Here is a 15,163-nt window from a genome sequence, read left to right on the forward strand (position 1 = left end):
TCAAGAAGAGCTCCTAGACTTCAAATCCTGAAACTTAGCTAGGATTCTAGTATGTAAGGATCTTCAAAATATACGTCCAACTTTCGTTGAAAACCGGCTCGCAAAGAAAGGATTGTCCAAGGCTTATCTACTTTGCAAATTCTAATACCCACGTGATTTGGGATAATGCTAATACCTCCATTCAGAGCTAGGGTTGGAGTTACTCGGCATGTCCATGGAGGGCTAAAGTTACTAAATCCCGACTCATCTGTGACACAGTAGCTTCGATACCATGTTAGAGCCAATTGGACCAACTCTCCTTGAAAACCGACTTGCCAAGAAAGGATTGTCGATGCCGCTGGATCTACTTTGCAAATTCTAATGTCCAAAGGATGTGGGATAATGCTAATACTATTTTCACTTTAGCGTACCGGGCTTTCGCCCTTTTTCCCATCCTTAGTTTTCCCGTAGTTAGATGTTCATTGATTGATCCTACAATAAATCTTAGTAGCTACCATAATGGCCTAATGGGTTTCTGTGGCCCATGAAACCTGCAGGACAACACAATGAATGATACAAACAATCTAGTCCCACTTTGGATTCATTACTCCACCAACAACCAAATCGAAATACAATCTCACATTCCAATTTTCAATCAAATTCATTATAGATTTGGACAAGTATCTGTTTTATTCCATAGTCATAATATAATACTGAACTTCATAATCCTCACTTACTCAAAGAGAAAAACAGAGAACAATGAGAGATAGAGATATCCTTAACATATACATACATATATATAGATATAGAATTAATACAGAGAGAGAAAGAGAGCTTAAGAAGTAGTTTCGAGCGTGTCGGTGACATCTTTGGAATGTAATTCAGCAAGGGTATTAGCAGGATCGACACTTCTTGTTCGTTGGAGACCAGAAGGTGCACGATGAAGTCTACAACGAAACGAACCAGCGTGGGTAGTAGGCGAACATAGACAATTGATCTTTCCACCACTTGATGTCTGTCTTACTAGCCCGGTTGGAACGGGTGGTGTTGCTGATGTTTCTGATGACTCCATTGTGTTCTCCTTGTCTTTCTCCTAGAACATTATCAACAAAGATATCAAGAACTCATGAATTCTGAATTTGGAATTCAAAAGTTATATTTGTTGATAAACAAACACAAACCCATGGAAGTTAAAGAGAAGAAGGGGGAGAAGAAGACATTCATGAATAGAAAACAAGAAAGGCCCAAAATTGAGAAACAGAGTATTGATGAAGTTGATATACTAATTAGAGTTCATACCTCTTGAGTAGTCTCAATTTTTATCTGGGAATCCATTCAAGGAAGTTGTAACTGATGATCACCCAAGACAGTTTCTCTCTCTATCTCTCACTCTTGAATCTTCAAAACAGTTGGAATGTCTCTGTTTAAGTTCTTCAAATCCTCACTACTAAATGAAGAATTAAATACAGAGAAAAAGAAGGGTCTTTTTTGAATTCTTGGGCAGGTGGGGATGTCCAAAACACTATTTCTCTCTCTCTCTCTCTCTCTCTCTCTCTCTCTCAAATGTAAAGGTTAATTCCCATATGACCCCCTTAACAAGACCAAGTTGTTCGGTTGACCCCTAACTTTGTCAAGTACTATCGCCCAGCCTCTTTTTATGGTTATCGTTCCTTCACCTGATAGACTTGTCAGATTATCATATTAGATTTGATTGTTTCATTCTCCACTTAATTTCAATTTATCTATTTAATTATTATTTTTAAATCTTTTATCTTCTCACCCATCTCCATTTTCTCTCTTCTTTATAGAATTCTACACTTACCTCTCTACAGGAATTTAGCTTCAAAAGTACAAATGCTAGAAATTTTCCAACAACCACATCAATTCGTTACTTTTTTGTATTAGGGTTTAGGACTGACATTCGTAAATCAAAATTTAGATTTTTGAAGTGTTTGAAGATTTGGGTATTTGAATTTCACCATTTCTTTTTAAGTTGGCTCTAGTTTTTCAGTTTATGACTTTTTAGCCTACTTGGCAAGAATGGGGTTTGATTGTACGTAGTCATATTATGTGTTTCCATTAGTTCTTTATTTTTTTTGTTGAAGAAGTTTCCATTAGCTGTTCATTTAGATTTTTGTTTCTAAGGCTAGATAGTTGCTTTGTTTTGAGTTAATTTATGTGTAAAGCCCAACAAAGAAGCTATTTGTAAGCTGCACAAATAATTAGATGAAAGAGAAGATGAAGACGAGAGAGAAAAAGGCAACAACTAGGTGAAAAAATTGAGATTAAGTAAAGAGAGACAATCAAATCTAATCTAATAATGATCATCTTAAAAGTCTGACATGATAAGTAACCGTAACCAAAAAAAAGAGGCCAAATGAGAACGTTTGACAAAACTGGAGGCCAACTCGAAGTGCTGGCCATGTTATGGGGGCCATTTGGAAATTAACTCAAAATATAATTTCTTTTTGTGTGTGTCACGGGCGTGATTATGAACTCCATTAAAGCATCTAACAGTTTTCTTACTATTAGGTGGTAAATGATAAATTGATAGTAATAATACAATTCCAACCACTCTAAGAGAAGGCCCACATGACACATTGACATTGATACATGATTGTTAAGATTGTTCCCTTTTTTTGTTTTTGATGTTGTGAGCTTTTTTGAATAAGGAGTGGATAAATAGGAAAAAGGATAGAAAGATTGAGACATTGATATCACACAAGTAGGCCAACTGACATTTGCCCATCTTTTAAGTCATGCTGTTCTTGCCAGTGGATCACAATTTTCATCCACTTCTCTAGTACGACTAACTAGTATACCTAAAAAGTGAGAAAGATGTAATCTTCGTGAGAGAACCGGAGAAACTAGGGTTTACAATTCGAAGAGTAAAAAGAGGAATTAGGGATTACATAGTTCTTATATGGTCAACATCAGTCAACAGTCAAGAAGGCTTCAGTCAATAGTCAAGGAGAAGTCAATGGATGCAGCCCATTACAGCCCAGCTTGGTCAAGCCTCAGTTGTGATAAGAGCACTCTCCAACTATCAAAGAAAAGTTAGTTGACAAGTTAGTTAATCAAACCAACTTTTCTGTTTTCTGTTTTTGAATAACAATCTTAACAAACTTAGTTTGTTTTCTTTTCTTCTCTATCTCTATAAATACAAAGTTGTATAACAAGGAAAGTAATTGGAAATAAAATCTTAAGGGTTCATTGAAAACTTACATGGTATCAGATTCAAAATCACCATATGAAGATGAAGTACTACCAGAATGTAACAATGCTGTGACATATGATTATGCTTACAATGATAGTTCTGATGATATTTTGCATGAATGTCATACTGCTATTGTTGAAGATTGCATTGAAGATGATATTTTTCATGATTGTCTATCAAATGCTTTTTACAATTATGATGATGAGAAATGTTATGTTGCTGAAAATGGCATAAGTATAGATTCAAAAGACACTTCCTGGCTAGCAGACACAGGGGCAAGTAGTCATATGACTCATTCCTCAGGAAATCTTTTATCTACTTTACCATATCAAGGGAGTGAGGCAATGATGGTGGGTAGTGGAAATTTTATACCCATCACTAGTACTGGTTCATCCACACTATGTGCTTCTACTCATGATTTCAACCTCAACAAAGTACTTTGTGTCCCTAAATTGAAAAGAAATCTGCTTTCTATCTCTAAGTTCACAAAGGACAACTCATGTTCTGTTGAATTTATGCCATGGGGATATCAAATTAAGGATATAAACTCTAAAAAGGTATTAGCTGCAGGGCCAATGCAAAATAATCTATATCCTATTGAAGTCCATAACTATTCTCTTAAGAACAGATCCATTGAAGTACATGCAGCTCAAACAGTAAGTTCTTATGATATCTGGCATACTAGACTTGCACATTCTCATCATGGGGTCATTAAGCAATTACATACTGAAAACAAGATAGCAGTATCAAATATAAATGATAGGAAGTTTTGCAAGTCTTGTGAATTAGGTAAGAGTAAATCTCTTCCTTTTACAAACTCCCTATCAACAACTACTACACCTTTGCATCTTATTCATTGTGATATATGGGGACCTGCACCCATCAATACTCCCAATGGAGCAAGGTATTACATTCTGTTCCTAGATGATTTCAGCAAGTATAGCTGGATTTATGCCATGAAACTCAGATCAGACAGTTTAAAGTGTTTCACACATTTCAAGTCAACAAATGAGAATCTTTTACAACAAAAAATTGTCATTTTTCAATCTGATGGAGCACCAGAACTTAAACAAGGAGTTTTCAGGGCCTTCTTGGATTCAAATGGAATTATATTCAGATGTTCCTGCCCATACACCCCTCAGCAAAATGGCAAAGCTGAGAGGAAACATAGACACATCACAGAATTGGGTAACACTCTATCTTTTCATTCCTCTTTACCAAATTTTTTGTGGTTTGATGCATTTAATACAGTTGTCTACATCATAAATAGATTACCAACTCCCACTTTAGAGGGTCTGACACCCTTTGAGAAACTATTTCATGTCTCTCCTGACTACAATTTCTTAAAGTCTTTTGGGTGTGCTTGCTATCCACATTTAGGGGAATTAAGACAGGACAAACTCAGCCCAAAGAGTATTGAATGTGTCTTTAAAGGTTATAGCAATGAACATAAAGGGTATAAGTGTTATGACCCTTTGTCAAAGAGAGTATATATTTCCAGACATGTAGTCTTTGATGAAGGTAATTTCCCTAATACCAACATCTCCAAACTACAGTCTAGTAGTGATCAGCATACTGAGCAACCTATTTCACTTCCTCTACCTCCTATACAAAATTCATTTCCTGTTGCCACTGAAATTGGGACATCTAGTTTATCTACTAGCTCACCAGCAAGTTCTGTGGTTAGGGGTATGACTTCACATGAGGAGGGCATTTCTAGTATACCTACTAGTACACCAGCAACCTCAATAGTTCCAATACCCCCTCAACAGTCAGACATTATTGTCACTAGGGGTAGAAATGGAATTCTTAAACCAAAACAGCTTCCTGCTGATTTTGTTGCTCATTTTACATCACCTCACAGTTTAAATTTAGCCTATTTGGCTCTTCTAGACCTACCCACTGAACCAACCACTTACAAGGAGGCATCAAAACATAGTGAATGGGTACAAGCTATGAATGATGAATACTTGGCCCTTCAAAATAATAAAACTTGGTCTCTAGTACCATATGATAGTACAATGAATGTACTTGGATGCAAGTGGGTATTCAAATTGAAACAGAAAAGTGATGGGACTATAGAGAGGTACAAGGCAAGACTTGTTGCCAAGGGTTTTCATCAAATGGAGGGCATAGATTATGATGAGACCTTTAGCCCTGTTGTAAAGGCAAATACCATTAGAATTGTTCTATCTATTGTTGTCACAAGGTCCTGGTCTATCAAGCAGTTAGATGTCTCAAATGCTTTCCTTCATGGGACATTAACAGAATCAGTTTATATGATACAGCCACCTGGTTTTGTTGAAAAGGGTAAAGAAAACCATGTGTGTTCATTACATAAGGCTCTATATGGGCTCAAACAGTCTCCTAGGGCTTGGTATACAAATTTTGCCACTTTTCTATATGATTATGGGTTTCAGAAAAGTAGGTCTGATCACTCAATGTTTGTCCTTTATTCTCAGAAGGACACCATGATATTGCTATTATATGTTGATGACATAATACTCACAGGAAGTTCACAGTCCATGATGTCTACTTTGATCTCAGACTTAAGTGCATCTTTTAAGATGAAGGATTTGGGTATCTTGTCCTACTTCTTAGGTTTAGAGGTTACCTATGATACACCAAGTACTCATATGATTCTATCTCAGACTAAGTATACTTTAGAACTGTTGAGCAAGGCAAATCTCTTGGATTCTAAGCCATCAAAGACTCCAGTGACAAGTGGTCAAAGGGTTTCTATCAATGATGGTGTGTTACTCTCAAATCCTACAGAATATAGGAGTCTGGTTGGGGCTTTACAGTATCTCACACTTACAAGGCCAGATATTTCTTTTGCTGTGAACTACACAGCTCAGTTTATGCATAAGCCAACTTCATCACATCTGATGATTGTAAAGAAGATACTTAGGTATCTTAAGGGGTCCATAGGGTCTGGAATTCGTATTGGGTCAACTGATCTTACTGCCATTACTGCTTATTCAGACTCTGATTGGGCTGGATGCCCAGACTCTCGCAAATCCACAGGAGGGTTTTGTATATTTCTAGGGTCGAACTTAGTCTCTTGGAGTTCTAAGAAACAAGCAACAGTAGCAAAATCATCGACAGAAGCGGAATACAAAGCGTTATCTACTATGGCAACAGAAGTTGTTTGGATCTCATACCTGTTGGACGAACTCCATTGCTATGTAAGAAAACCCTTCACACTATTTTGTGATAATATCAGTGCTAAGTACCTTGCTTCAAATCCGATTTTCCATGCAAGGACGAAACATATTGAAGTGGATTACCACTATGTTCGAGATTTGGTCTCGAGTGGATCTGTTACGATCCTTCATATTCCCACGCAAGAACAGCTCGCAGATATATTCACGAAGGGTTTATCTCTTGATCTCTTTCAGACTCTTCGCAACAAACTGATGTTTCATCGCCTCTCTTCATCATCGGTTTGAGGGGGGCTGAGAGAACCAGAGAAACTAGGGTTTACAATTTGAAGAGTAAAAAGAGGAATTAGAGATTACATAGTTCTTATATGGTCAACATCAGTCAACAGTCAAGAAGGCTTCAGTCAATAGTCAAGGAGAAGTCAATGGATGCAGCCCATTACAGCCCAGCCTGGTCAAGCCTCAGTTGTGATAAGAGCACTCTCCAACTATCAAAGAAAAGTTAGGGGACAAGTTAGTTAATCAAACTAACTTTTCTGTTTTCTGTTTTTGAATAACAATCTTAACAAACTTAGTTTGTTTTCTTTTCTTTTCTATCTCTATAAATACAAAGTTGTATAACAAGGAAAGTAATTGGAAATAAAATCTTAAGGGTTCATTGAAAACTTACACTTCATAAGGTCAATTTCTAGAGAACTTATTATGAATACTAGGTGTAAACCTTATGGACAAAATTGAAAATTCACATATTTAGTATTTTTGAAGTTATTAAAAGTGATGCTACCACATTGCTTTTTTTTTGATGAAAGAACTTTGCAGTAAAACAAACAAGTGTACTACAAACATAAACAGAGAAAGAAAGCTGCCCCTTACAATAGTATTACAGATACTACTAAAGTAAAGTCGACACGAAAGACGGTACTGAATTCCATTTTTTCCTTTCTCCATGTCTTCTTCCCCATTTCGTAATCGCATCAGCTGGGGCGTTGCCTTCCCTAGGAATATAAGTGAACCTGATTCCTTCGAAATTGTTTATAAGGGATTGAATTTGTTGTATCATCTTCATAGATTGCCAGTGTAGACCAATATTTTGACCATTTAGGTGATTGATGAGAGCTTGGTTATCGCTTTCTATATGAGCATGAGAGATATTTAATTGTATCGCCCATTGCATACTAGTAAGAATAGCTAGTCCTTCACATTCTTCCGCATGTTGGCTACGAACTGAATTTGCTGCTGCTATAATGAAGTTCGATTCTTCATCTCTGATAATGCATCCTATTCCGGCTGGTTCTGTAGCTCTCGTGAACGAGGCGTCAACATTCAACTTTAAATATGGTGTCGATGGAGGTCTCCATTTTTGTTTCTTCTTAGTTTTCCTGCAGATGTTATTGGTGACCTTCTCAAACTTGAGAGGAGTTATAGTCGCATTATTAATTTGTTCTATGATTTGTCGAGGATTCTTTTTGTTCGTATTAAAACAATTATCACATCTAGCTTTCCAAATGTACCATAGTATTTTGGCATATTGGTTGGTAGTATCTTCATTGAGCGTTTTCCATTGTATGATCCATTGATTAGTCGAGCTAATTTGATCTGTTCTCACATCATAGTTGAACCACATTGCTTGGGAATGTCTAGAACTTGTAATATAGGCGGTAGGTCAACTTAGTAAGTACCGAAGCTTTTTAGTGGATTTTTCGAGTCCTCGTCAAAAACAAAACTTAGTAAATATGGGCGAGTTTAGCGTTTTCCTGAGCGGGCTTCGCACATCTAGACCCAAATGGACATGGGAAGTATTATGGACATTCACAAGAAGCTCACTAAAGACACACTACTTAACTTTAGTCGACACCCCATGAATAAAAAGAATATATATGAAAGTGCACAAGTACATCCAAGAGTTACCACACCAAGTCACCACTATCAAACCAACCAACACCACTGTCACCTTTCTCGCTCTCTCTATTTTGGGGGTTCTCAATGAGGATGGAGGAAAAACCCTCAATTTAGGGTAGCAAGAAAGAGAAAGTAAAACGGAGATTAGTGACATTGGAGGTGGGCAAAGCAGATGAAAGTACATGGAGACATCGAGTTAGACAGAGATATGAGGGGTATGGAGAGAAATGAGAGTGGAAAAAAGACGGTGTGACAGTGACTGAGTGGTGTCGTGGTGGCACTTGTGGTGGCGGTGAAGAAAATGAAGATGGAAAAGAAGATAACTTTTTTGTTTCTTTTTCTCCTATGCGAGTCTAACAGCGAACTTAGTCTAAGTCATTAGACCAAGTCAAGTGTGACGATGTGGTACAGTAAAAACTCTATGTAAATTCCAGGTGCCCAATAGTTAACTGCACTCACCCGTTTTGTTATATATACTCATATCAGAGGTAAGTTTTATTCAAGTGAAAGGAGATGCGAGTGCATATAACAAAAATGGGAAGTGCATTCATTTCCCATTCCAACTGGCCGAGTGTTAAAGTTTGTGGCCCACCTCATGGACCGAGCCCATCAACCACAATTCGAAAAGAAGTTTTACACCCGAATAGATATAGGCACCCTTACAGTCTAAGAGCATCTACATCCAGAGACTTGAAAAACTAAACATTTTGTGTTTCAAATCTCATTTAAGATTTCTTTAGAAAAAATCTCATTTAAGAATTTCTTTTTGTATATGGTAAAATAGAGATACTAAATGTTTTATGTCTCCAATAGAGATCTCTAAACTCTAGTTGATACATATGTCACTTCCAAGTTACTCCAGTTATGAGAGAAGGTTACAAATCTAAAGTTTGAATATAATGACACACTTAAAAGGCATTCTAAATTAGATAATGCTACTCAGACTCCTAAAGTACAGACAAAGTCAAGAAAGTAGGTATTATTTAGTTAAAAATTTGTAAATCACTTTTATTTTGATAAAGGTGAATAAACTCACACTCTCAAAATGCTTACATTCTTGACTTTGTCTGTACTTTGGGAGTCTGAGTATCATTATCCTTCTAAATTTAGAGTGACCTCTTAATGTTCTCTAAAATAATTACTTCTACACCATCTTAGAGTTCCAAATAGAGTACTCTATTAGATATGATTTCTTAATAAAATTCTAAAAATCCAACGCCACTCCAAGTTTTAGAGATTAAATCTCTCATTCCAAATGTTGTAGTCTCACGTCGTTTGGGAGAGTGTCTAGAGCCTAAACTATATGTTTATGCGTGTGTGTTTATGTGCGAGTGTGCATTCAAGGTTCGTAAGTGTCAAAACATTTTGGATCGATTTGTGGAACCTTCACCCAGAACAAAAATTTTGTACTAGTTGTGTTTGTGTGGAGGTGACAAAGCAAATACAAAGTCGATTAACACTAAGGCTTTAGATTTACAATCATAAAGTACTAATATACAACTATGACAACTTTATATCTATTAATTATTCTACAATTGATATTTTGGACAGTTTTCTACTTACCGATTGAACCTAGAGAGTTCAGGTCATAATTGATGCGCGGGAATCACGTGAGAATGGAATATGCTTCCTTAGAATCACAATTCTGACTACTGCTTGGCTCGCGGGGATGCAGGGTGAATCTTATTCTTCCACGAATGAGACTTCCCCTAAATGGGGTAATAGCAAACCCAAGGAGAGGGGTGGGTTTGTGATTATCATTCCCGGGAATGATTTGGTTTAATATTTATGGACAAGATTATCCTTAATATAATATTAGAATGACTAATATTAAAATCGTCTTTCACATAATATTTTAACTAAAAACATTAAAAATCTAAGGTTCCAGTCACCACAATGACAACTCTCTCTCGCTCGAACGTCACTCACTCTCACTCTCACCCTCCTTATGTCTTGTTTTTTTCTTTCTCTTTCTTGCTTTGTTCATTAAAATCGATTTCGTAACGGTTAAAAAGAAAAAAAATTAGCTGAGACCTTTAAATATTTTGAATAAATTATTAAATACAACTGAAATTGGTGTATCATGTTAATATTTCTAATTTTTGAGTCTATAGACCAAAAATAGGGTCCTAATAGGAGATTTAATCCTCTATAATCCTAAAAAGGATTTAAAAACCAAATTAATCATCATAAAAGAGATCTAGTCCATTTGTATTCATCTCGAGAGAAATATCAAATCTCTATAATATTTAATCCTTATTAATACCTATTATAACCTTTCCATATATTTTGTAACCGTTTTTGCCAAAATAATCATGTATATATCATTTCCTTAATTGTCTCCATCTTTCTCTCTCCAATCAGAATTATAATGAAAGAAATATTACCAAATCTAATATGTAACCGTAATATAGTATATCTCATTTTCAAGAACATTAACCTAGTTGTTTAACCACTATTAACATCAGAACTCTACATTCATCTCCATTAAACTTATCGAAGATCAATTCTTGAAGGTAATTATTTTTGCTAAAATCATAATGAGAACATTCATTTGTAAGATTTCGTCTTTGTTTTCATGTATTTGATATTACTGTTTTGTATTTAGATTCATTTTTAAGATCTAATAATTAATTTTTTAAACTGTACCAAATTGTTTTGTATTATTTCTGAAAAAACGATTCAATTGTAGATCTTTCTCATAATATATATTTCCATCTTTGATAGATCTGAAATGGAAGTCTAAACTTCTCTCTCTCTCTCTAAAATTTTAATATCAATAATGAAATCTTTGATCTTTATATCATATTTAATGTTTTATTGAATCTAGGTATGTTCTATATCTTTCAATTTTCGTGGTATGTATCTTAAGATTTTCGTTTAATCATTACTGAAGTTTTTTTTCAGATCAGATTCATCTTCACTGACGGACTCAGATTTGCGGTATATTCAGATTCATTGTTTTCTCTGGATATAAAGTACATGTACTTTACACGTACTTTTTTCACAAAACAGTTGCCGTTTATAGTACAATAAATGTTCCAAAAATTATATGTAATTTATTGCACATTATACATATTTTTTCACATAACAGTGACCTTGTGATTCGAACTAACGTTATGTTTGTCTTCTAACACATTATGAAGTTTAACAAACAGTATGCATAATTTATTCCATTATACATGTCGTTTCTAGTAAATTGTTTGTTTTGTTAACAAATGTATATGTTTTCTTTTTGCAGTTTTGTTGTTACTTATGGAATTTGCTACTGAAGTTGGTCATTTGTTTCCTGGTGGTGCAAAATCATTTGGATATGCTCTTCGACAATATAGTGTAAATGTTGTTTGTCCTGCTCAAGACTACATATGCTCTTCGACAATATAGTGTAAACGATTTTTTGGCAACAGAATGTAAACGATGTGTAATGTAAAAGAAATTATGTGTTATGTAATAGAAAGTATGTGTAATTTACTGAACAAGACCCAAATACATTTGATAAATTACGTTGTATACTTGACTAATGATGGTTTATTCGTCATAAATAATACATAATTTACGTATTTGTTTCATAATTTGTATTCGATTTGTATTTATGTATGAGTAAAAACGAAAACAAATGCTGCTTTAATGTTCCCAGAAAAATATACTATTTCCAAAACTGAAAGTTAAGTGAGAGAAAGTGATATATATGTTTTGTATATTAACCCCCAAATCACGCTAAATTGATCCTAGATTGATTCAGATAATAGGAAAGAGAAAATTTGATTTTCAAATCTGTTTAGAGGAGAGAGAAATTATTTGTTTCTATCTTTTTTTTTCTAATAAATCTCCATATTTTTGGCTAATAAATCTCCATATTAAATCTGTAAAGAAGAGAGAGAAAATTGATTTGGGAAAGTTTAGATTTTGTTTCTAAACAGATTATAGAAGAGAGAGAAATTTTTGTGAGAATCTAACCGTTTTTTCCTAAATTTATCCTAAAATCAAGGTACATTAAACCGATTGAAATCCCAAATGAAGTAGGTTTAGAGAGAGAAAGTGTCTTTATGAAGATTGGTATCCAATCTGTTTCGGTTGAATAAAGATCCCCCACAAATCACGCCCACGGGTTTTGGGAAAGTTTCCTAAAACCCTCGTAAATTCAAAAAACCCGGGGTTTTTTGATTTGGGATACATTTGGTATTACCCAATAAATTAGCCATACTTTATACCCTTCTTGTAAAAGGACCAAAAATCCATAATCTAAGAAGAATGGTCTATAGACCTATTATCAAATTAATTTTGGTCTATATACCCATGGACTCTAATATTTCATATCTACAAATTTGATTAAATAATACTGATTGAAATACACATTAGAAAGTTGACCTATAATTTATGTAGTTTAAGTAAAAGGATATAACAGGACTTTTATAAAAATTTACATTCTTTTCCTATGCGACCAAACACCAAAATAGGAATTTACCAGGAATAAAATTCTTATTCCTGGTCCAGGGCCGACCCTAACATGTGGGAGGCCCCAAGCGAAACTAAAATATGAGGCCTTATATAGTGTTTGGTAGAAAAAAAAATTAATGTTGTTCAGAGGTGGAGTCGATCTCATGACCTCTCATACAAAGTTTAAGCTCTTAAACCAGTGAGCTACAACTTGATTCATGTCAAAAATCCCTTTAAAACGTAATTATTATTCCAAAGATAACATGCATCATTCAGTATATAAGGCCTTGACTACGTCGGGGCCTAAAGCGACCGCTTTGGTTGCTTTGGGCCCGGGCCGGTTCGTCCTGGTCAAACCAAACTAAAATAGTTTGATTCTTCGGAAGCACGTTATGGGAATCGATTCTTAGGCAGGGCCAGCCCAAACATTTTGGAGGCCCCAAGCGACGTTAAAAATTTGGGCCCTATATGTTTAGAAAAAAAAATTGAAAAAAAATGCTTACGAAAGGAATCAACCCTTGTCTTCTTACACATAATCCAACGCCTTCAATTGAGCTACAACTCAAGATGTGTCATAAAATAGTTTAGAGTGTTATTATTGTTTTACAAACTGCCATAAAAATTCAAAACCTTAGGCCCTCCCTCAAGTTGGGGCCCAAAGCGACCCGCATTTGGCTGCTTTGGACCCGGGCCGCCCCTGTTCTCAGGAATCACATTTCATTCCTACACACCGAACATGACCTAAGTGATTTTGGTAAATATCGCATTTGTCATTTGGCGCCAGGGGCGGACCCATGTGAAGACCAGCCTAGGCAATGGCCCAAGCTGGCATTTTTATATTTCTAAGTGCTTATATAGAAATGTATCAGGAAGGAAGTCGTAGCTCAGTGATTTTTTTTGCTCATTTTCTATCTTTCAGCTCTAGTTATAACCAATTCACGAAAATGACCCTAAATTTTGACCAACTTCTGAAACAACCCCTTCAAATTACTCCTTTTGTTACTTATTTTATCTTTCTCCTTTAATTGTGATTACATATGACTTTAATACCAATTTTACTTTTATTTTTATTTTTAATAGTATAAAACGAGATTTGTTTATAGAGAGGGACTAGTTTTTCATTTGCGAGTTGGTTCTCCCTTTCTATCTCTCCCACCTTTTTCAAACTATTATCTAGTTTAATTTAGGTAAAAAATCAAGATTTGTACATATATGCATAATAATTTGTGAAATTCATACACATATATATTTATATATATATATAATATCAATATTTTTAATTCACAATACTTTAAATCTGTCTCGGCTAGCTGAAAATTCGGGTTCCGCCCCTGTTTGGAGCACCATTTGGAAAGAAAGCAGTCATACGAACATGCCACAGATAGGTACCATTAGATAGCCATATATTGCATCAAACAAATAAAGACAGTCATATATTAAAGCATCACAAAAACTCATGATATTTCACATCTCATTTTCGGATATTTAAGATTGTATACTTTCAACAACAAAAATTGTGTTTTGCCCTACTAAAGGAGACCGATCAACTTAATTGTGGTGCTTTGCCTGGATTGGCAAGGGACAAGCGAACAAGTCTCGCTTGGGATCCCACGGCCAAAGGGCCTCCACGTCGTCCACGAAAAGATTATGTGAAGACGAGTCAAGGGTCCGATTTTTCTGACTACTTAACTTGAGAGTTGAGACGTTACGGGTAGTATGAGAAACAATATAAATAGTGTGAGAGACATCATTCGTTGAATTCTATGCTATTTTGATATTTTACTTTTCTGTCGATTATTATGAACCCAAATGTTTTCTACTAACACAACTTTTTATAAATAAATAAAAAAAAAATAAGAGAAATATCAATTTTTGAAGTAACATTTCACTCAATTTAAGAAATTAGGCTCAATCGCAAGGTGAACCAATTTAAACGACCGTGTTAAACATCTTTGTTCTCCTCTACATCTTATCAGAGAATCATAACGTCATAGTTCTTTCATTATGTGTCTCTTTTTTACTATTTAAAAGAAAAAAGGTAGGAGTCTGCTTGATTGGATCGACCAAGTCAAGTTACTTGTTGAACAATTGAACATTAAATTAGAATCTCGGCTCGGGCACTTATCGAGTGGGAGACGATTCCTAAGTAACTCACTCAAAGTTGTTTGAGACAGATTTCATAGTTACGAACACAAGATCCATGTTTAAACCCAAGTTAGGTTTAAGAAAAATGCCATATACAAAATAATTTCTTTTGAAATGAAAGTGGACCGACAGATTTCACCCAAACCATCGATTGAAAGAAAAATTGGGACAAACAATAGTCCATCTCGGATTTCTACTGAATTTCAGGTTGCTTGTTAGAGGAGAGTAACATTTTTTTAGTTGGTTATATCAACTAAGTCCCAAAAGTTCAATAGCTCCAAGAAGCTTTATCAAAGGTAACCTAGTTGCATATCTTTAAAGT

General features: G+C 35.1%; 1 protein-coding gene across 1 annotated transcript; it reads right to left on the reverse strand.

Annotated features, from left to right (window-relative positions):
- Positions 1–7,252: 7,252 nt before the first annotated feature.
- Positions 7,253–7,984, reverse strand: LOC147542695 (uncharacterized). Its single transcript, XM_086635328.1, has one exon. It carries the CDS (start codon positions 7,982–7,984, stop codon positions 7,253–7,255), a length of 732 nt encoding a protein of 243 aa, XP_086491454.1.
- Positions 7,985–15,163: the final 7,179 nt, after the last annotated feature.

This window comes from Eschscholzia californica, unplaced genomic scaffold (assembly GCF_041429995.1).
Source record: "Eschscholzia californica isolate CP2 unplaced genomic scaffold, dmEscCali1.0.p SCAF_4, whole genome shotgun sequence".
Classification (NCBI taxonomy): domain Eukaryota; kingdom Viridiplantae; phylum Streptophyta; class Magnoliopsida; order Ranunculales; family Papaveraceae; genus Eschscholzia; species Eschscholzia californica.

Bases quoted from the DNA above. Each gene is read 5' to 3' on its own strand.
- LOC147542695 (XM_086635328.1), bottom strand. From the start codon at position 7,984: ATGTGGTTCAACTATGATGTGAGAACAGATCAAATTAGCTCGACTAAT.